At 48.0% G+C, this 22,090-nt stretch overlaps 1 protein-coding gene and 1 long non-coding RNA gene across 4 annotated transcripts in view; one reads left to right on the top strand and one right to left on the bottom strand.

Moving 5' to 3' along the window:
- Positions 1-3,501: 3,501 nt before the first annotated feature.
- Positions 3,502-21,065, top strand: LOC120374078. The gene is made up of 4 exons (XR_005585883.1): positions 3,502-3,632; positions 12,299-12,522; positions 15,713-15,904; positions 20,800-21,065. It is a non-coding gene; the product is annotated as an uncharacterized LOC120374078 (long non-coding RNA).
- IGDCC3 (immunoglobulin superfamily DCC subclass member 3) overlaps positions 21,043-22,090 on the bottom strand; it is a 178,689-nt gene continuing 177,641 nt past the window's right edge. For all 3 annotated transcript variants that reach the window (XM_039493285.1, XM_039493287.1, XM_039493286.1), the window contains one exon: positions 21,043-21,906. In XM_039493285.1, the coding sequence (XP_039349219.1) occupies positions 21,715-21,906 (192 nt within the window). In that variant the 3' untranslated portion in view covers positions 21,043-21,714. The remainder of the gene's footprint in view (positions 21,907-22,090) is intronic.

Below are 22,090 nucleotides of genomic sequence, written 5' to 3'. Positions count from 1 at the left end.
AGTGTAAGGTTACGCCTGTAGCCCACAGAGGGTGTGGGTGGGCGCCTACATTGACAGGGTTACGCCTGAGCCCTAGGAACAGGGTAAGGGCGGGTGCCCCTACAGTGTGTGAGTAACACAGAATTTTGTGCTGGTAACAAAGTAACATCTTTGTTTTACTCAACAGCCTTTTGTTTCCAATGGGGATCGTATTAATTTTTTTGTCCACTGGGGAGATGGAGAACTAAGATCTTTATGCACAGAATCCATTATTGTAAATTCATAGATTCCAAGGCCAGAAGGAGCCATTGTGATCTTCTAGTCTGGCCTCCTGTATCGCACAGGCCAAAGAAATAATTCCTAGAGCAGATTGTTTAGAAAAAATCCGATCCAGATTTACAAATGGCCAGGGATGGAGAATCCACTGTGACCCTTGGTAAATTATTCCAATGGTTAATTATTCCCAGTGTTAAAAATTTACACTTTTTTTTCATTCTGAATTTGTCTAGCTTCAACTTCCAGCCATTAGATCATGTTATCTCTTTCTCTGCTAGATTGGAGAGCTCCTCATGATGCTGGCAGAGCAGGTGCCAGCTCATGCCAAGGCCCCGGGCCTTACTGAACCCTGGCAAATGCAAGGCTGGAAACCAGTCTGGCTGGCCTGTGGGTTGGTATAGTTAAAATAGATATTAGGGTAATAGGAATGTGTTTAGACTTTATGGAAGGCTTGTCGGATGCTGCATGTATTAATCCTGCATATAAGATTTGTATCCCACACTATAGGGGCATCTTAGGTGTTTGCTCTATCACTGCAAAATGTTTGTTCTGAAACTCTGAAACTCACCAAACCAGAAAAAACTTCACCCTGTGCAAAATGCTGGATCCTGACAGAAGGCGTTATCTCCTGCCCATCAGGAAGGACTATTGAATCCACATGGCCCACAGTGGAACAAAGACTTTGTTGACTGCTTCCCTCACTCACCAAGGAAGAGGTTATGTTCAGAAGCACTCGTCACATCAGTTTGGTCCCTAGGGAGATGGGGATAAAAATCTCACAGCAGAAGGGATTAGGATTCTGAGGAGCAAAGATTCCTAACCAAACAAGAGATCCCCTAATGGCCATATCAAGCTGGCATATTTCAGTAACTCTATCACCATCTGAAACTTAAGGCTGCAACTCAGCTGTGTGTGTGTGTGTTTAGCTGTTTTTACTTTGTAAATAACTCATTTCTTTTTCCTAGTTAATAAATCTTTAGTTAGTTTATTACAGGACTGGCTACAAGTGTTGTCTTTGGTGGGAGATCTATGGTGCAAATTGACCTCGGATAAGAGACGTGTCCTTCGGTCTGGGAGTAACCTGAATATTTTGTGATCTGTGGTGTAAAGTGACCATCGATCACAGAGTTACGCTTGCTTGGGTGGCTGGCTAGATCGGAATGCCCGAGGGGCCTGGCTGGCTCCATCTTAAGGCTTAGGAGTTTACACGTATTACTTGGTTGGTGAAATCTAATTGTAGACCCCACAACCCGTTTGGGGTTTGTGCCCTGCTTCTAACAGTCTGCCCTTAGGTTGGGGTTCTCGCTCGTGAACCAGTGCGACGCACATTATTAAAGGCTTGTCTTCATCAGCCTAGTTATAAACAAGCTCACAGTGGCAACTGCAGCTTTCCAGGCAAGGGGCAATGCCGTCACTCAGGGTGTGGCTGACAGACCCAAGGGGGCCGTTCACACTAGGAAGACCCATGTTAACTCACATTTAGAGCAACTTGGCTTTGACTATAAGCTCTGTGCGGCCAGGCTTGGGCACTGTATGTTTGTGCGGTATCGCACATTGGGGCCCTGGTTGGGCCCACTCAGAGCCGTCACACACTGCGACTATTTAGCCATCAGAATAATGATTCAACATGAATTGCTGTTAAATGCAGATGTTACCTAGTAAAAATACACTCAGCAAGTCTATGTACCGAGTGCAGCCTTCCCTGTTCAGGCCGTCTCTAGCCGCTTTATTATGGAGTTGTATTATAGTCGCACTTTCAGGATCCCCATTGTGCACGGTGCTGTACGTATACATAGTAAGCAACCAACCCTCCCCCCACAGAGCTTAGAAGCTAAAAAGACAAAGAGTGAGCGGAGAAACAGAAGGGCGAGGGGATGCGAGTCTGACCTCATTGGGGGAACAGACCCCGCCCCGCCAGAGCAGTTGACTACAGCCCCTGGATGGTTTTCAGAGTCGAGCTGTAGCAGGAGTAGTGAGGGCTGGGTTTTGCCAGCCTTGCTCCCAGAGGCAGAATGGGGCCCCAAAAGGTATAAAATGCCCCACTCCCCTAAACGCCTCCAACGTGTCGGTGTCTCTGCAGGCAGCGCCTCCTGCTGGCTCGGCAGGCAGGAACGGTGTCAGTTTGTGGTGCTCACCGATAACTTACAACCCCCTTTGCTTACAGTAAGTGCCCTAACACCCCAGCGGGCTTTGTGGGCTCCACTTTATGTGATGTGCACAGGGGATTAGCTGGGGCTTTCCTATTAGCACACACGGGGCTGCCAGCCTAATGCCCCGCACACCACACTGGAAACAGAGCTCTAGACTCAGCCGAATTAGCAGTATGGATTCCTGCTCAGTCTGGAAGCAGTAAAAGTCCTAGGAAGGGACGACTTGAAAGTGCTCTTATGTGAACTCTGACCCCTTAGCAAAATCCCTTTGAACGTCAAGTCAGCGTACGGTGCAATAGTCAAAAGCCAGCTGGCTCTGGCCCTCTAGCTGGTTCCCACACTATCCCCACCATATGGATGCGAAAAAGCTTTGAGCTGATGGGTCAAAGATGTAGCCTTGGTCTTTCCTGTTGTTTCCCCAATTTTGTATGTGGCTTCGGGGCTCTCCGACAACCGCGTGGGGGCCTTTGGAAGGGGGAGCTCAGATTGCAAAACTCGGCCCTGGATTTTAAACACCCCAAACTTCAGGCTTGTCTGGCGCTGGGTGTCAGGGTAGCATGCGGCTCTCTCTCACTCTCACTTTCAAACAAGGAGCTCTGAAAGGGGACGTGACGGAGCAGAGCTGGCCCCGCCCCTGCAGGGGATTGAAAGAGCCCAATGTGCATTGCTCAAGCTGTAGGCTTTGCCAGCACAGGTAACCAGCGTGCCATGCAGAGGGCTATTTAATGCTAAATTCTTACTCCAAGCCAGCAGACTGTGGCTTACCTGGTGGTGCTAATTCTCCACGGTGTGGCACCCAGATTCACACGCCCCTCGGCGGCGTGTGACTCCACCAGGCTGGCCCCAAAGCAAGGCGTGGCTATTTTTTAAAATCCTGCCTGTTGGTGTTGGGGGCTTGGTTTGTTTCAGCATCGGGACGGAGGAACGTAGGTTCCATAAGCCCGAGCTTTGACCTGAAACTCTGCCACCCTGCTGCCAAGGGCAGTTCCTGCCCACCATGCCACGAGTGCAGCGCCCCCCTCCCCCCCCGAGCATGCTGGAACGCTTATGTGGAGCAGCACCGCCTTCCTCCCAGGCACAGCTTGGCAGGTAAAAAAGCAAGTGTCCCGCTCGGCGCTCATGTGTTCTTACAGGAGGGATTTCTAAATCACCTGGCCAGGGCCTCGCAGACCCTCTAAAACAGAGCTCAGGAAGGTGGGAGATGACATCCCAAGGCCAGCAAGCCGGGTGAGCCGGGAGCAGAAGGGGCAAGCAGTGCAAAACTGGGCTTGTGCTGCCTTTGCGACAGCGCCATGTGTTTCTAAGGCCGGCTCTTGGGGGTAGCTGGGTCACTTCATCACCTGGGGCTGACAGTTTTTAGAAACCAGCCAGATGGGTTGAACGGGCTGCAGCGTGAGGCTGGCACTTCAGCTCCATTGTTAGCTCCCTGCTCCGTTCTCTCAGGAAGCTCAGCCTTCAAGGCTTCATTCTCCCCAGCCTTTTACCTTGTGTTGTCATTGAGACCCAGTGAGACCCATCCACGCACTCACCGGGGGGGCGGGGGGCATGCACTGAGACAGGTGGAAGTGAGCCAGCGGGCGATGCGAACGCCGGCTCGGAGGAGCCCAGCCCAACGGGTGGTGGTTAGTGACCGTTTGTGCCGGTTGGTCCATTTGCTGGCAATGGAAATTGATTTCCTTCAGCTCCCCTGAGGCCCCAGGCCTGACGGTTCGTGTCTATGAGCAATGAGCAGCTGACTGCAGTACCCAAATTGACTCCACGTCAGACAATCACCAGTCAATAAGCAGATGGCTCGAAATCAGTTTCCATAACAGCCCCCTCTTCCGCTTCGCCATCGATCTGTGGCCTCCGGCTGGCCCTGGGACCCCCCTGGCTCTGATCACTGGGACACAGGCTCTGTCCCCGCTCCCCCACAGTGGTGCCAAGGAGCCATGAGCCCTGCCACAGGGGCTGGGATTGGGAGGCCGAGCGCTCATGGCACTACAATGATTCTGGGCTGGAGCTGCCCAGCACACAGAGGAGACAAAGCCGATGGTGCCATTTCCTCTGGCTTTTGCGGGGAGGGCCACGGCCATGCAGAATCAGAGCATTTAATTCCGCTGCATTTCCACGTGCCCCCCGCCCCCGCGCTCGGCAGCACAACACAACGCCTCCCAGGGTGCCTCTGCCCGCCTGCACCCAGGTTTCTGGTTGAAATATACCGTCCACAGCACAACCCTGCAAGGCTGCAGTCCAGCTGTGCGGCCTTCCCCCCTCACTCGGGGACCACGCCCAGAGTCGTGGCTCAGCGCCTGACCGGAGCAGGGGGAGGGTGCAGGATTTGACCCCCCCCCCCCCAATTCCTAGGGTTGTTCCATGAGCCAGCGACACCTGGCCCAGGCTTTGTTGCTGTCTATGGCTGAGTGCCACCCCCAGGTGTGTGCTATGTAGAACGGGCAGCGTCACCATAATTAGCAGCCAGGCTGTCGGTTCAGCCAGGTCACGAGGGCAGGGCCTCCACGCTAAAGATGTTTTTGAGCTCAGAGCTACGGGGAGGGGGGGGGGCGGAGCCCCTGCAGCCTCAAACACCTGCTGGGACTGAGGAGCCTGCAGCCTGCACAGCAGTGACCGGACGATCCTGACAAATCCGACCGTGTCCGGGCCCAAGTGGCCACTGGCAAGAGAGAGCAGCGAGCTGTCATTGGGCCAATCGAGGCCTTGGGGGGTGGGACTCCGGACACCGGGGTTCAATGCCTGACTCTGGCCCAAACTGCCTGTGTGACCTGGGGCGCGTCACTTAGTCACTGCTGGGGAGGGGAATTCGTTCCTGCACCAAGGCAGGGATGTAGGAGGGTGGCTCGTGCCGGCCGTGCTTCAGGCGCTGGCTCGCACGTCCGCCAGAGCCTCATTGCTGGGCTGCTTGGCAATGTCTTCACCCGCCCCAGTGTGGCTCTGGAACACCTCCAGGGGCAGGGGCTACGGCGGCCAAGCCCCGGCTGTGCTTCGGCCTGCGCTAGCGTCTTTGTCCACCAGCTACACTAGTGCCCAGGGGCATGGCCGGTGACTGCTCAGGGCAGCGTCGTCTGCGGGCGCTGGGTGGCGGCACAGAGGTGTGCGCTGCCGGTGTAGATCCTGCGCCCAGCTGGCAGGGGAGCGCCACAAGGGGGGAGCACCCAGATTAATCCCTGCTCCCGCCCAGTGGCGGACCAGGCGAGCGGTGAGGCACAGACACGGCCCCATTCAGCCGCTTGCCCCCTAGGGGGCTGTGAGCACCAAGCGCCCCCTGCAGCCAGGTCTCTTTCCCCACCTGGGCTGTGCTGTGGGGCTGCTGCTCTCTGCCCTCTTCTTACACAGCCCAGGTAGGGAACGTGACCTGCTGTCGCTCCTCAACCCCCCCCCCCAAGCCCCCTAGGGGTGCACGCAGCAGCAGCTTTCGGGGGGGGGGGGGCAGCAATGCCAGCTGCTCCATGCAGCCGGGTCACTGTCCCCATGTGGTGGCAGGAGTTAGGGATATGTGTGTGTGTGTGTGGGGGAGGGAGAGACGGACAGGGCAGGGTTTGGAGTGGAGGAGGGGGGCAGGGGCTAGGGGTGCAGGGCTTGGGGCAAAGGGGACACAGTGCAGGGGTTAAGGCTGAAGAGGGGGCGTCCAAGAGTCCCCGGGCCTCAGGGGCAATGGGAGGCACCACGCCCATGAGGGCCAGGGGCACCAAAATACAAGTTTGCCCAGGGTGCCATTTTCCCCAAGGCCGGCCCTGCCCAGGGACTCTGGCTCGTTGTGCCGGACATGCCCGGCTGTACGCTGGCACTAGCGCACCTCACAGGGTGCCGGAAGGCGTCACTGTTTGCCTACTGCTGCCATATAGGCACCGCAGGAGCTAGGGCAGGGGCGGCCTCCCAGCTAGATTGCGCTGGCGGGTGCCTGGGTCTCTCTGTGCCTCAGTTCCCCCAGCTGGCAAATGGGGATAACAGCACGGCCCTAGCTCACCAGGGAGCAGGGAGAAAAAGTGCTGCAGCAACGGGGGGCAGATAAGCACGTACGAGGGATACAAATTTGGACCTAAATGGCACTTGTATTTATAATGGGCCACGCCCGAGCCCTGGCTTGCCATAACCCTGAATTTTGGGGGGTTCAGAGACCTGGGTGCACCTTTTGCACCCACTACCTTTAATGGCCTGTGCAATGCTGCTGAGCCTGACCCAACGGGCACGTTATAGGAAGCGGGATAATGCCAAGCAACAGGCACGTAAAACCCCACCCGGCCTTCCACTGGCTAAACATGACAGTGCCATCAGCAACCTTAAAAGAGCCGCTTTCGGCTCATTCTGCCGGCCAGCTGGTCGCCCCCCCCCCCACCCATAAGAAGGTGTCATGGCTTATTATGACTCATTATGGCCCTAGCTATAAAACCTTTTAAAGCAATTTATAGAAACCTGCCTCTCTTTGGGGGGGGGGGGGCGCTGCCTGTGAGCCTTTTACGTGTTTGCTGGCTGTAGTTCTGCTCACAGCCCTTCGATAAATCTTCATTCGTTATTATGAGCCCCGCATGGTGACTGTAAAACTAGACACACGAAAATGACTGCAGTGATTTTTTTTTTTGACTATTAAAAAAATTTATCTTACAACTTTGCCTTTACAATTGGTGATTTCAATAGCTTCGGCGCAGCACGGACATATTTTGTCGTTGCTTGCCTCGATTTCTTTGCATTCAAAGGAGCAGCGATGCCATTCTTCCTTGGTGTCGGGGGGGGGGGGGCGAATCTTTGAAGTACATCCGCGCAAGCAAAGCAGCAGATGCCCCAGGCACCACGCAAGTATCTTGACCTGTTCTAGCAAGGCCAACCTAAAATGTGATTCTGCAACTGGCGCTGCCTGGGCAGACGGATGCTTTCATGAGGCCTATCGGCTGCCCCGCACAAGGAGCTGGCGTCCCAGAGCCATCTGCAGCGTTGGGCCCATAGGACCCATCACCCCGCTCAGAGCACTGCTCCAGCTACCATGTCCTGTCATTGGCCGTGAGTCAGGAAAGCACTTTCACATGCTTAACTCCCATTGACGTCAAGCCTGGGGTAACTGGCTGAAATGTAATGGTCTGGTAGCCAGGGCAGGTCAGACTAGCTGAGCTAATGGTTCCCGTTGGCCTTACACCCTAAGAACCTATGTAAAGACACGGGCTTAAATGCCCTTCTCTGACTATACATGGGTTCCTTAACCAGGGCCTTTGAAAGTCGCCAGTACTAGCCCCTGCAGCATGTGCTCGGGCTCTTTAGCACATGTGGCCCCCCCCCACCACCTCCAAACCCAAAATGTTCTTGCCCGAGATTGGTGCATTTCATCCAGGCTCTCTGGCCCAGCTGGGGATCTAGGCTCTAGCTTGGGGGCTGCTTTCACTGGGGCTGGTAACCCCACACTTTGCAATGAGGAGGCAGGCGCGACAACACGTGTGCCGCTGTCCACCGGTGCCGTCATGTAATTCCCCATGTGCCCAGTGGGACAGGCATGTTCGTGCACACGTCTCTGGGAAGGACTCAGAGAGCGGCTCAGCTGACCGCAACACACGCACACAGCGCCATGGAGTACACTCCCCGATGTCCTAGTGCCAGAGGGGAACGCAGGTGTTTTTATAGGGTTAATTCTGGGGGCTAGCGTGCAGCTAGCTGGAACCTGGGAATCTGGGTTTTAGATTATGGGCTTGAGCTTACTGTCATATAACATTGGTGTAAATCAGGCATATCAGCCTTAAAGTCAATGGCGCTGTGCCAGGTGTAAATGAGAGAGAGAATAAAGGCTGTTACTTTAACAAGAGCCATGGTTACCACCTGTGATTAAAGAGCCAAGGGGCCCAGATCCTTCGCTGATATGGCTCCAGTTTACACCAGCTCCAGATAGCCCCAGATGTGTGAGCAATGCATAAAACAAAATCCCAACAGTCACTGTGTAGCATTTCTTTTTCCAAGCCATGCTATGCTAGGAGGAACCAAGTTTAATCCACGGGATAACTTGCAGCCAAGAATTTTAAAAGAGCTGGCTGAGGGCCCAGGTTAGTGCAGGGTTATCAGCCTGACATTGAGCCCGAGCAAACCAATGGCAGAGTTACTAGAAGACTTCATTAATAAAGCGTGCAAGGCAGATAATAGAATTAATGCAAAACAACATGGGCCTTAGTGGCCCCCAACCTTTTGAGGGGTGTGTCCCCCTTACCCCATGCACATCTCCCCTCCCCCCTGGAGCCAGGGCTGGGCGTGGGGCATGTGGACAGGGGTAAGTGGGCCGGGGCCACAGTGGGGAAAGGAGCCAAGGCTGGGGGGAGGGGCGGGAGAACAGCTGCAGTCAGGCAGTGGTGGGGGCCAGTAGCCAGGCTCTCAGCCAGATGTGGCTCCAGCCCCACCTTGCCCCCAGCCTTGGCTCTAGGCCGGGAACAGAGCCGCTGCCAGGGGCTGGCAGCCAGGAGCGGCGGGGGGGGGGGGGGGGGGCCGGGACAGAACCATGCTGAGGCTGGGGATGGGGCCAGGCCATAGGTGCTGACTTCTTCTGGCGCCAGTGGGTGCTCGAACCCTCTCTGCCCCCAGTCCTGCCCCGCCTCCACCCTGGCCCACCCCGTCACCCCCCCATTCCAACCCCTTCCCCAAAGTCCCTGCCCCAACTCCGCCCCCTCCCTGCCCCTATTCGACTCCTTCCCCAAATCCCCACCCTCGTCCCCGCCTCTCCCCCCTCCTCCCCTGAGCATGCCACAGTCCCACTCCTCCCCCCCCCCTCCCCCCGGAGCTTGCTACAGCTGTTTGGCGGCAGCAAGCACTGGGAGGGAGGGAGGGAGGGAGGAGCAGAGACGCGGCATGCTCAGGGGAGGGGGAGGAGGTGAGGTGTGGGGGAGAGCACTCACTAATTTTTCCCTGGCACCTATGGGCCAGGCGCGGGGCTGGGAGCCATGGCTGGGAGTGGGGCCAGAGCAGAGCTGGGGGCTGAGTGGCACACCCTCCTTGCCCCCCACCCCACAGGGGCTGGCTTGGACCCACCACACCCCCCCCGAATGCTTCTCCGTGTCCCCCCAAGGGGGCACACCCCACTGTTTGGGAACCTCTGGCTGATGGAAAATAGATCCTGTCAAACTAACTTGATTTTTTTATGAGCTTGAGTACACATGTAGTTGATAAAGGTAATAGGGTTGATATTTATACTTAACTTCTGTGAGGCATTTGACTTGCGAACACATCACATTTTGATTAAGAAACTAGAATGATGCAAAATCGTTGCCATAATAAATGGCATTTTAAGTTGTCATTAAAAACTGGCTGACAGATCTCAAAATGTAAATCATCATCAAGTGGGGGGGTACCTAGTGGGGGGGTGTCCTGCAGCGATCAGTTCTTTTACCATTTGTATCAATACGCTGAAGAAAACATCACTGATTAAGTTTGCAGATGACTCAAAGATTGGAGGAGTGGTAAGTAATGATGAGATCAGGTCACTGATACTCTGCCGTCTGGTTCACTTGATAAGCAGGGCACAAGCCAACAACATATGTTTTAATATGGCCAAATATAAAGTTACAGGAATAAAGAATATATCGGACATACTTAGTGGCTGGGTGACTCTCTCCTGGGAAGCAGTGACTCTGAAAAGAATTTGTGGCTCTAGGTGGATAATTAGTTGAACATGAGCTCTCAGTGCGGTGCTGTGGCCAAAAGGCTAATTCCACCCGGGATGTGTAAGTAGGGAATGTCATTCACGTAGGAGTAGGAAGGTTATTTTACTTCTGTATTTAGCGTTGGTGCGACCGCTGCTGGAATCCTGTGCCCAGTGCCGGTGTCCGCACTTCAAGAAGGATGTTGAAAAAATTGGAGGGTTCAGAGAAGAGCCAGAATTGGCTTCCATTCCTTCCCCCTGGTTGTTAATATTAACAGTCAGTATCTGGTCACAATTGACCTTTTTAGTAAAGACTGAAGCGAAATAGACGTTAAACACCTCAACCTTCTTGATGTCATGTCTGTAGCGCTCCTTCCCCACTGAGGACCTACACTTCCCTTTGTCTTTCTCTTGCGCCAAGTGGATTTCCAGAACCTCTTCTTATTGCCTTTTATTTCCCTTGCTCAGTGTAACTTATTTTGTGCCTTAGCCTTTCTGGTTTTGTCCCTACACGCTTGGACTATTCTTTTGTATTCCACTTTAGCAATTTGTTCACGCTTCCAGTTTTTGTAGGACTCCTTTTTGATTGTCAGGTCATTAAAGAACTCCTCTGGCTATTCTTCCTATCTTCTCTTCGCATTGGGGTAGGCTGCTGTTGCATCTTTAATAGTGTCTTTGAGAAACTGCCAGCTCTCCTAAACTCCTTTCTCCCTTAGATTTTCATCCCATGGGACCTTACCTACCCGGGTCTCCCCATTTGTTAAAATCTGCTTTTTTGAAGCCCATTGTCCTTATTGAGCTCTTCTCACTCCTTCCTTTGCGTAGAATCTCAAAGTCTCTCATTTCATGATCACTTCCACCCACCCACATTGCCTTCAAGCAATATTAACAACAAGTGGCCAACTTGGTCAAACGGGGAACAAAACTTCGATAACAAAGGGCTCTTCAATCTGACAGACAAAGCTCATACATGATCCAATGGCTGGAAGTTGAAACTAGACAAATTCAGGCCAGAAATAAGATGTCCGTTTTTAACAGTGTAAACAGAGTTTTTAACAGAGGGTAATTAACCATTGGAACAATTTGCCAAGGCTTGTGGTGGATTCTCTATCACTAGCAATTTTTAACTCAGGAGGGGATGTTTTTTTAAAAGATCTGTTCTAGTTCCAACAAGAATTAATTCAGTGAAGTCCTTTGGCCTGTGTTATACAGCAGGTCAGAAAAGATTTTCACAATAGTCCCTTCCGACTTTATAATCTATGAATCTATAATAACCATCCACAGCTTTAGTCCAAAGGAGAATATTGCGTTTATACACTTGAAAGCAACCCAAATCCACACACACAATTCATTGATTTTGCTTTTGATTTAAGAATAACGAAGCAACACTCATAACTGGATCTAGTTTATTCTAATTTTATTTTTCTTATACAAGTAGCCACAGGCTAAAATCTAAACAGAGCAAACTACAAAAAAAATCTATTTTTTTCTTTCTTTTTGTCTTTTATACAAGGACTAACAATCATAGGATCAGTGGGATTTCAAATATCAAGACAGATAAAAGTAAGAAAGGTAGAAAATAAACAGTAGAAAAGTGCTTTGCATTTTGGGTTTTTATTTTTCCTTAACAGTTTATTCCTGAAGAGGACTGGGACAAAGAGTTTTATTATAGTTATTATTACTTTATTACAAATGTAAAGATATTACAAGTTTACATAATGCTGCAAATACCATCAAAATAAACAATCTCTTCGCTTTGTAAGAAAGAACCTGATCCCAAACCTAGTGAAGTCAATGGGAGTCTTTCCACTGACTTCAGTGGGCTCTGGATCAGGCCCCAAGTCCCTTCTCCTTATAAAATGTCCAGGGCCGAATCCTGCTCTCACTTACATGGGCATAAATCCAGAGTGATTTACACAGTCATGGCAGATTGATCCTGCTGTAACTGAGAGGTGAACGTGGGCCTGAAATAGCAGAGGTTTTCCCTTGAAGATGCTACTGCACTTCACACATAATCACTGCCAGAGTTCAAACACCCTGTCTGGAATTCAGTGAGATCACCATTCCAGTTGGTAGAAATCCAAGTTTCCTCTTTTTAATTTAATTAACAGGTGTCAAGGTGCTAGCTAAGATCTTTAGTCTGCCTTTAATGTATCTTTATTGGGAGGGATACATTTGCAAATACTCTTTGCGCAGATGATCCCCACAGGGGTCTGCCCCTCCACCCCCAGGCTTTTATCACTTGTTTCTATAGGGTTTTTAAATTTTATTTCTTTTTTGCTGTTCTTTTCAGAATCCCACTTGCCTGCTGATGAAGACACACGGCTGCCATTCAAAGACCAAACCCCAGGCCTGATCTTCACCTCCACTGATAGCAGCAGACTTCTTAGGGGCTTACCCAGTGAGGATGAGCCTGGAATCTGGCTCAGTGAGTTTCTGTACAAACCAAACTCTGCAGTAGCACCTCCCAGCTCTGCTTCTTGAGACATCTGTCTGTACACAAATATCACATTTCCTGTAAGTACCTCAAACTTTGGGCTTCTCTGAGCTTAAATACTCTTGTCTCTAAAGAATTTGAAAAAAATAAACCAAAGCTCTGTCCCAGCCGTTACATTTTTCCATCCGACCATGAAACATTAACATTGAAAATGTTTAAGGTAACCCACAACAAAGTAACAGCAGACCATGGAGAATAGAGATGCCACCAACTCTGTACAACTGAGACAATCCAGTGTCAAAGCTCTAGCAGCTTTTTCTCTTCTATGGATACTTCCTCCCCCGATCTTCCTTTCTACAGTATATACACAGTAAGGGCAACGCTAATGATGAGAATCACAAAACACTATGCAATGGGGCACCTACATACATGGCAGAAAATGTAAAGACGGTAATTTAAGAACGACAGCTGTTCTGAGTCTTTCCCGGATTGGAAATCTTCCTAGCTGTGATCTCTGTGTGACAAGATAGTTGAAGGCAAATCATGGGAGAAGGCGTACCTGGTTATAATGGTCTTTCTTTGCAAGGACTTTCTTTGCTTTGACTGACAATGTGTGTGGGGCGGGATGGAGGGGGATGAAAGGAAGGGGACAGGATGGATATAGAGGGTGAAAGGGCAAAGGTCAGCACCAAACGGATGATGAAGTCATATTCAAGGGGCAATGGAAAATAGTAGGGTGAACAATTATTTCAAGGAGGATGTATGCTAAGCACTCATTCACATTGAAAACATGAGCATTACAAAGGAACCAGCCATAGGGCTTGTGAGGAGAGAACAACCCAAATTTGAATACAGGCTAAGAAGTCTGGAATAAAGGATGAAGCTCAGAACAGAATTTGGAAATGTATTTTATAGTATGCTTTGCTTTTTTCTTAAAGACCATCATACGCTTCCTACACATAAAAAAACATTCATATTGATTCCCCCCAGTAGGGGCTCTGCAATGCTGTAGAGACTTTTGTCCTCAAATCACTGCACAGTATAATTATCTTAGTAAAGAGAACTGTGCCAGGAAACGCATAGTGAGGTTGTTTCAGATTCACAATGCATTGTGTGTTTTGTACCATACGCCAGACCCACCACCCATGGAAGTCAAGGAAGTCTTTCCGTTGATTTAAATAGGCTTTGGTTTGGGCCCTACGGTGACAGCACGTCATGTATTGTTTCTTTTCTGATTGCTGACTTCAGTGTAAAATCCTTGTTCTCTTTAATCCCGGGTGGAAGTTTTAAAAATTCCAGTCTGGTTTTAACCCTTACAGAATTCCAGCATCTTTATGAAACAAGGTAGAAGTAAAAAAAGATACATTTCACAAATAAATACCTGAATCCAACAGTATGAAAATACCCTGTCGCAGCATAAAATTCTTCCCTGTTGAATTAAACATAAAATGCAGATATTTTCCCTGAGGTAGCAGCAGCCATCTCTGGTAAACTTGGGAACAGATCTCCAAGAATAAGTCGTGCTCACTAGGGGTTATCAAAACCAGGTCTTGGATACTTCCTGCCACAGCTTCATCTCTCTGTAGCCAGGAAAGCGATGGTAAACAAAGTCAGTTTATTTGAAGGAATGGAACGCTTTCCTTGGCTAAATATACAGGACAAGATTCTGCTGTCAGTTACAGCGGTGTAAAGCAGGAGTAGCTCCATAGTGAAGCTACTCCAGATTTCTATTGGTGTTACAAAGGGACGGGTATGTGCGCCCTGCAGTAAAACACCCGTCACTGTGGCTGGCCTGTGTCAGATGACTCGGGCTCGTGGGCCTTGGGGCTATCAAGTTGCACTACAGACATTCAGGCACAGGGACCCTCCGGGCTCAAACCCAGCCTAGGCCCACACGTATACTCTGCAATTTTATAGCCCTGCAGCACAAGTCCTACGAGCCCGAGTCAGTTGCCATGGGCCAGCTGCGGGTGTTTTACTGCAGTGTAGACACACCTGAAGGAGGAAACCAACCAACCAACTCTGTTTCTTAAGGTGCAGCATTCCAATCTCCTTGCATTTAAAACACTGGAAAGATTTTTTTTTTTTTGTAATGCATGAGATATCAGGGTAAAGAACAGTATGGAATGGAAGCTTTTTGATGTTAATTCTTCAAACACACCCCGCTTATTGTCAAGTCCCCAAGATCAGCTATAAAAAAAGAACACAATGACTTCACTTCCATCCCTGCATTAATTAATACATGTGAATGCTGCTATCACCTGCCATATATGTGATGGTGGGGAATACAGTGCCCTAAGTCCTAGTCAAGCAGAGACCTCTTGTAGACAATAACATGAGACTGTTCCTCAAAATGTCCTTTGTGTTGTTTAGGAAGCCCAGCCACGGGAACGCAAACCCACTTGTCAATCCTCAGGACACATGGGTCTAGGCTGGCTCAAAACTGAACATTTTCAGTTTAGTCAATGCACATATTTTTAAATACTCAGGGCTAGATTCTCAGGAGGTGTAAACAGATGCAGTGCTATTGAAATTAAAGGTGCTCTGGCAATTTACACCTCCTGGGAATCTGGCCTCAGGTGCTTAAAACCACCGACACACATACGTAATCTCTGATGCGGAATATTGTGTGTCACACACATAGCACTGACAAGATTTCACCCAGTGCTCAGGAAAGACTCCCATCTTCACATATGCGGTACATAAGGCAGCCACTGTTTGCTGCACACATAACTCGAACAAGTAAATCAGCACCGGCAACAGAGTTAGACAAAAACAAGTGTTCTTTACAACAACAAATCACTGGTATATGGAAACGAGAGGTTGTGCTGGCTCGCATTTCCTGGAACGTTATGAAGGCCACTTCAACAAACATCCAGTAAATGTAAATGGATCTGTTTAAGTCAACATCCCCAACCTTAAAAGCTGATCCTTATGAGTGGACACCATATTATATGAAGCTGGAGTAAATAACTGATAAAGATCTTGCAACCAAATTTGCCCTTAACACCTTGTAAAACTCCATCTAAGTTGATGGGGTTGCACAAGGTGTAAGTCAGAAGAGCATCAGGCCCCACCTTTCTAGTTTCATGTCCAAGCTGGATTGTGTTCTTCAGGTTTCTCTCAGAGATGGGTGAACCTGTCTGGATAAATCAAGAACTGGCCTGAATCTCTGCCCAATGCTTGAACCAAACCTAAATTCAGCTTAGTTGGAGACTTGAAAAAGTTCAGTTAGCATTTGCCCAAATTTTTAATTTATTTTTTGCACAGGTCTGTGCTACTCTGTTCCGTCTGGGATCAAAAATGGAGGCATCCAAGAGCCAAAAAGATAGCTGCTACTTGTGTTATTTCCCATCTGACCAGAAGCTGGATGATCGTGTACTCGAAAACACACATGACAACGCCCGTTGTTGCAAGGTTTCCTGTCCCATTTTGCAGACTCAGGAGGCTTAGATAATTCAGGTAGGATAACATCTCCTTGGTGGTTCTCCAGAATGGACCCTCAAACATTTCGAGGTTTGCCCATCACAAACTTCTACGGATATTTTGCAGTGCTATGGATTTACAAGAGCTTAAAAGAAACCTCAAAGAGAGGAAACTCTAAATATCTAAAAATAATCTTTAAAGGTTCACATATCTCTTTTACTGTCTTAAACCAACAGATAATCAACATCAGTTCAAGCCATTACATTTCTGCATCTTAGAAAAAAAAAATCTATTCTTGACATACTACTGTATTTCAACTAATCAAATGGCACAGCATTTCCCTTTAATAAAAGGAAGTAGTGACAAATATGTGTTACTATTACAATACCACAATAATGTGATATTAAACTAATAACAGGTTCACAGCCCCAGGTATTTCGAGCCGAAAGCTAGTCTAAATTATGTGTTCACTTTGGCAACAGTACTTTATTCAATCTGAACTTCATTACACACACAGACAATAAAAACAGGAGTTCAAATGAGGGGGATCTGGGTTCTCTTTGATACCAGGTCGTAACTCAATGTACGAGGAAATACATTGTCATTTTCTTTTTTCCTTCCTTCTGGTAGTAAATTGCAAACTCAGTAATACTGATGCTGTGCATGTGGCAGAGGGGCTCTGCTTCGTGACATGTCGGGTGAGGGCTGTAAGCGTTAGAGATGGACCCTAAGCAAAACGCCCAGATCTGGAGATCAAGCTTTGAAATCCGGATCTTGCAGTTTGAGCTTTCTCTAACAGGGACTTCAAATCTTAGCCGCTGATTCTTGTTTTGATTGAAATAAAAGAGACACATTTATCAAGCCCTTCAAATCACTAACATTAACCCTTTCCTTGGCTTTTCGTCATACACACTGACCTTATTCCTTTAATAAGGCTCCAGCATTCCCACTTCTCGGGTAACCCTGCACCTCCATTTCCCATGACTTTGCCTTTCCAAAAACTGGTATAAATCGGCTCCTACAAGGCAAACTCTTCTTCTGTAACTAGACATCCCCAGCTGATCAATAATAACCTAAATTCAGAAACCACAGGGCCTGAGAGCATAGGTGCTCTTGCTTAAAGTTGTTACACTCTCACTTGCAATCTGCTTAAGGAATTTGGAGCGAGAGGGGAAAAAAACCCTCCCCCAGCATACTGTAAAAGCGTGAGCAGCAACCTCTCTGAGGTCATATTTAGCCACTGCTTTATTGGCAGGGGGAGAGCTTATGTGGGTTTGTTCACATACAGATCTGGCCCTTTAAAACCCCATCCAATCCTGCAAAACAAAACATAACAAAACCAGAAGACATCATGTAGGACAAGAGGGATTTTAAAGGGCCAGGACACTTATAAACACTGACTCATATTCGCCACTGGCGCATGTTGCTCAAGTTAATTGAGGTCAATGGCATTGCATCTGCTTATGCCAGTCTGGTCAATCGGACCCTCAGGTAAGCTGTCCCCCTCAGATCTAACCCTATTTCAGAACAAAGGAAATGGGAGTTATATATTTTTGCTCACTGTGCTACATACCATATGACAATTCTTTCAGTACTCAAATGCCAGAGGGTATAGTTAGTTAAGAGGGGCTGATAAGCATGTTTCTGATACATACTGATCTATTCCACAGGTACTGAAGCTGTAGAACTGTTTCTCTTTTTTTTTTTAAAAAAGGCAAGACAATTACTTCTTTACTTAAATGAGTTTCCTTTCCTGATTCCTTTCCACTTCCAAAGAAAAGTGAAAATGTCCCCTTTGATTTATCACTGTGTATAAAAATACTTTAAAAATAAACTTCTTAAAAACACATGCCCGTGAAATGGCTGCCCTGGATGTTTGTAGCTGTGGAGTGGATTTTCTTCAGCATCGCAATACGGATGTTTCAATACCACCAGGTTGCTTGACCACTTGTACTGAGGTAGGTCACCAGCAACATGCACCGACTGAACACATTACATTCTAAGGCTTCGTACATGAGGTCTACAACAGATACCACCACCAATAGCCTACAGAGAAGCTGCCCGGAGGAATTCTCCATGCCTGTTGTCACAATGCCACGTTAAGAGCACGGTGATCCTGTCAGTAGACATGCTGGTGCCGTATAAGCCAGTTTTGGAGGGGTTGGGAACACTGACAGCTAGTTCTGCGGCACAAACTGCGGCTGTGGACACTTAGTCCTGGTCTACACTAGGCGGGGGATCGGTCTAAGTTACACAACTTCAGCTATGTGAATAGCGAACTGAAGTCGACGTACTGACCTGGTGGAGTACTGGAGTCGACGGGAGAGCACTCGGCGGTCAATTGATCGCGTCTAGACTAGACGCGTTAAAACGACCCCCGTTGGATTGATCGCTGCCCCTCGATCCAGCAGGTAATATAGACACGCCCTTAAAACTGTCTCTTTTTCCCACCCTTTCAAATTGAATTAGGTCTTTACCATACAAAACAGCATGCGGCTAAGCAAACAGAACCTTTAATGGCCTGGAGTGCTGACACCTTCTAGTTCATAATAAAGGGTAATTAATGTAGAGTTTGATACTTTAAGGCAATCTAAAAAAAAGACTGAGATAAGTGGGTCCCTACATTGCTAACTCTGGGCCAGATTCTGGCCTCGTTTCCATCTTGTGAAACTCTAATGGTGCCCCACTGGCTGGAAAGCTACTCAAAACACAGCCCAGTGTAGTCTTTTGGGCTGCTTGAGAGAGAACCATAATTGTCCCCAATAGCTCTCTTGACTCTTCAATGTCTTGGTGAAATAGCATTAATTTCTTAACCTCCTATTAAAAAGCTGCTGCACGTCCAAGTGATACATTCATCACTGCTGGAGGCTCTCTTCATGACCATTCCCTTAATCCTTTTTTAATACTACATCCAGTGTGGATGCACCCAACAACTGCCTTTGAACAGTGCGGGCCTTCCCTTTCCTGGTAAAAGGAAGCAATTTTTAAAAGACTTCTTGCTTTACGAGAGGCGCATTAGACAAGGGCAGAGATTTTTTGTGTTAAAGCAAAGTGTGTTTCCAGACTACGGTGCACACACAGATGCTGTTGGGCAGCAACTCTACTATATATTACCATGTGCACCCAGTCACAGGGCTCTTACTCCTGGGATCTCGTCACCTGAACAGCAGAGAATGTGATGACCATCTAACAGTGAAAGAGTGTAGGCGGGATGGTGAGGTGCAGGCACTGAGATAAATGCACCAGATTGTACTCTCCGTTGGCCGAGTGTGTCCCCATTAATGATAATGAGCCAAATTCAGCCCCAGCGCAAGTGAGGACAACTGAACTGAAGTCAATGGACCCAGGTCTAGTTTTGACCCATTGGGATTGAACTGGCATAGTTCAGGGCAGAATCAGACATTTAGGGCTTGTCTACACTCACTAGGGGATCGACGAGCGGCGATCGATGCATTGGCAGTCGATTTAGCGGGTCTAGTGAAGACATACTAAATCGACTGCAGATCACTCTCCGGTCGACTCCTGTACTCCACCGGATCGAGAAGAGTAGGGGGAGTCAATGGGAGAGCATCTCCCGTCAACATTGCGTAGTGTGGGCCCCATGGTAAGTAGATCTAAGCTACGTCGATTTGAGTTACGCTATTCACGTAACTCAAATTGCGTAGCTTAGATCGAATTTCCCCTGTAGTTTAGACAAGGCCTTAATAACTTGTTTAGGCCTTCAGAATATGGCCTTTCTCAGACGCACTGAAGCTAATGGGAGTTTGAATGACTACACGCTGAGTAAAGGACCTCAGATTTTGTCCTCTCTGCTTTAAATATATACACATGTTGCCTCTCACTTTATTTTTTCCATTTTTTTCTATATTAATAAAAAATTCCCCCTTTCCTTTCAAAACAACCAATGTTCTTCCCAGTGAGGTGTTAATGAAATAGTCTGGTGGTCACTCCACCACACCGGGCAATCTTTCCACTCAGAAAGGTGCCATACTAGGGTAGGTAGCTCATCCAGCCAGCTGTACCCTTGAACATTCTGACGTGCTTTTTAATACTTAGTATTCAGAAGTCTCAGCAGGTTTTTCGTTCAAAAGTAAGAAGTAATACGCTATGGCTGAAAAGAAATAAAGCTAATAAAGAAAATGCATCTTTTAGAAATATGTATTTAGCCAAAAAAGGGGGAGAAAGGGGTCAGCATATATTTATCTTTCACAAAGCACTTCCCTGAGGCATTTAACACATGACACAGGATGTGTCAGTCATTGTGAGATAATCAGGCACCTCCTTGGATGTGTGAGGAATGAGGCTGAAAGGCCAAGCATCTCCAGTATCCAACAAGTGCCATTATCTCAGCTGGGAATGTTATTCCATGTAGCCCATGGTAGAACCTGAGGGTTCTGAGTAAAGATGGGAACGTGCATATGGGTAGGTGCTGTAGTTCTAATCTATCTGGCTGATGTCCCATAATGTGTCAGACTGGAACTCTAATTAGACAAACTGGGGCTGGATCCTGCATGGAGCTGAGAACTCTGATCCTGATTCAGCAAAAGACGCATGCTTAGTTCTTGGCTAAGCATTGACTTTGTTGGATCAAAACCAGACTGCTTGCTTTCTCGTAGGATCAAGCCCACAATCCTCAGAAAATGGACGGGTTCACTGGTTTGAAGGAGCAAATTGGGAACAGCTCACCTGTACTCCAGGGTCCAGTTTGGCCCTAATGTGGCAGGTGAAGACTCTCTTTAGGTTACTAGTGGTGGTATACCTGCTACAGCTCTAACAGTCGTTAAAGTAGAACCATCATATAAAACTCCGACACACAAAACCAAACACAAGCACTATGACTTGGCTAAATGTAAAGCTTTTAACACTAACGAAATGTCACCACAATCGCTACTTAACGCAAACACACTGCCCTTTCATTTGTCTTTGAACAGGTTTCACCGGAGCAGAGCAGAACAGTCAGATGAAGGAGGAGCAGGTCTGATGACACAAACGAATGAACTTCTATATAAAACTTGAGGTAGAACATTGCTTTCAAGGTTTGGAAGTGCTTGACATCAGAATGACGACGACACAAAAAAAAGGACAACACCATGGCGGATATGGAGCATGACTTCTGAGGTAGTACCAAGCTTATGCAGACCAAGTGCTACGCTACTTGTTTTGAAAACAAAGGAAGACACAGATATTTGCTGCTTCCCCGAAGACATTCATTCCGGTTGAGGTAGGTTTTGAGTCTACTCGGGATGTTTGTCCAAGTCTTTCAGTAGCCCTCATGCAGGCCTCTTTTGACACACATTTTTTTTCTTATTTATAGTCAATCACCAAAAAAGCATCCTGAGAAATAGCGAAAGTGTACAAAATCATCAAATCCATGGAGAGGTGGCCTTTCCCGGCCTGAATTTTTGGAGTCAAGTTAGAAGGATTCATCTTAATCCAGTCATCGTGAAATAAAAAATAGATCACAAAGTACTCCTAAAGCTGCTAATGTGGAACATGGGCTGGGATGCCAAGGGAACAAGGCTCCGCCATATTCCATCATGGATAGAGACTGGAGAATTTGTAAAGTCTGTTACCTAGCAGCCATGGGAAAAACAATCATGACCAGTCTTAATAATGCAATTGTAGGAAGAAATGCACAAATAGGCCTGAGACAGGTCAGGAAGATAAACTTCATAGCACTTCCAAAAAGCTGTATATCGATATAAAAGAAATAATAAAGCAAAAACAAAAAAAATCAGACTGTAGAAATCTTAAATTGACCTGAGATTGACGAATCATTGTAAAGACATCACCAGACATGGAAATGGTTCTTGGTGAGTCCTACAAGAGGCTTAGAGACTTGGCAATTATCCTTCATTGGTGGGACTATGTTTCAAAGCTGGGACTTCCTGGCTAAAGTTGTGTTGCGGTCCACCCTGATCATCAGGAGCCAGACTTCTGGCTGGGGGATCGAGCTGTTCTTCTATAATGCTGAATTCATCCAGTGGAAGGGTAGATATCTGAGTCTCATCATGTGAGTCAGGTGGGACGTGATCTGGCTGAGAGGAGAAAAAACACCTTATTACAAAGACAATAATTGTTGCATTTGGCTGTCACTACCAAGATGCTGGACTTCTTAGAAATGAATATTCCTCATCCAGGAATAAATATGCACATCTTACATAGATGTCCTTAACATCTACAGTTTAAATTCTGCCCCACCTGCCAGGAATAAGGATTGTT

This window comes from Mauremys reevesii, linkage group 10 (assembly GCF_016161935.1).
Source record: "Mauremys reevesii isolate NIE-2019 linkage group 10, ASM1616193v1, whole genome shotgun sequence".
Taxonomy (NCBI): Eukaryota; Metazoa; Chordata; order Testudines; family Geoemydidae; genus Mauremys; species Mauremys reevesii.
The sequence above is the reverse complement of the archived record's forward strand: the minus strand, read 5'-3'. Positions and strand labels throughout refer to the sequence as shown.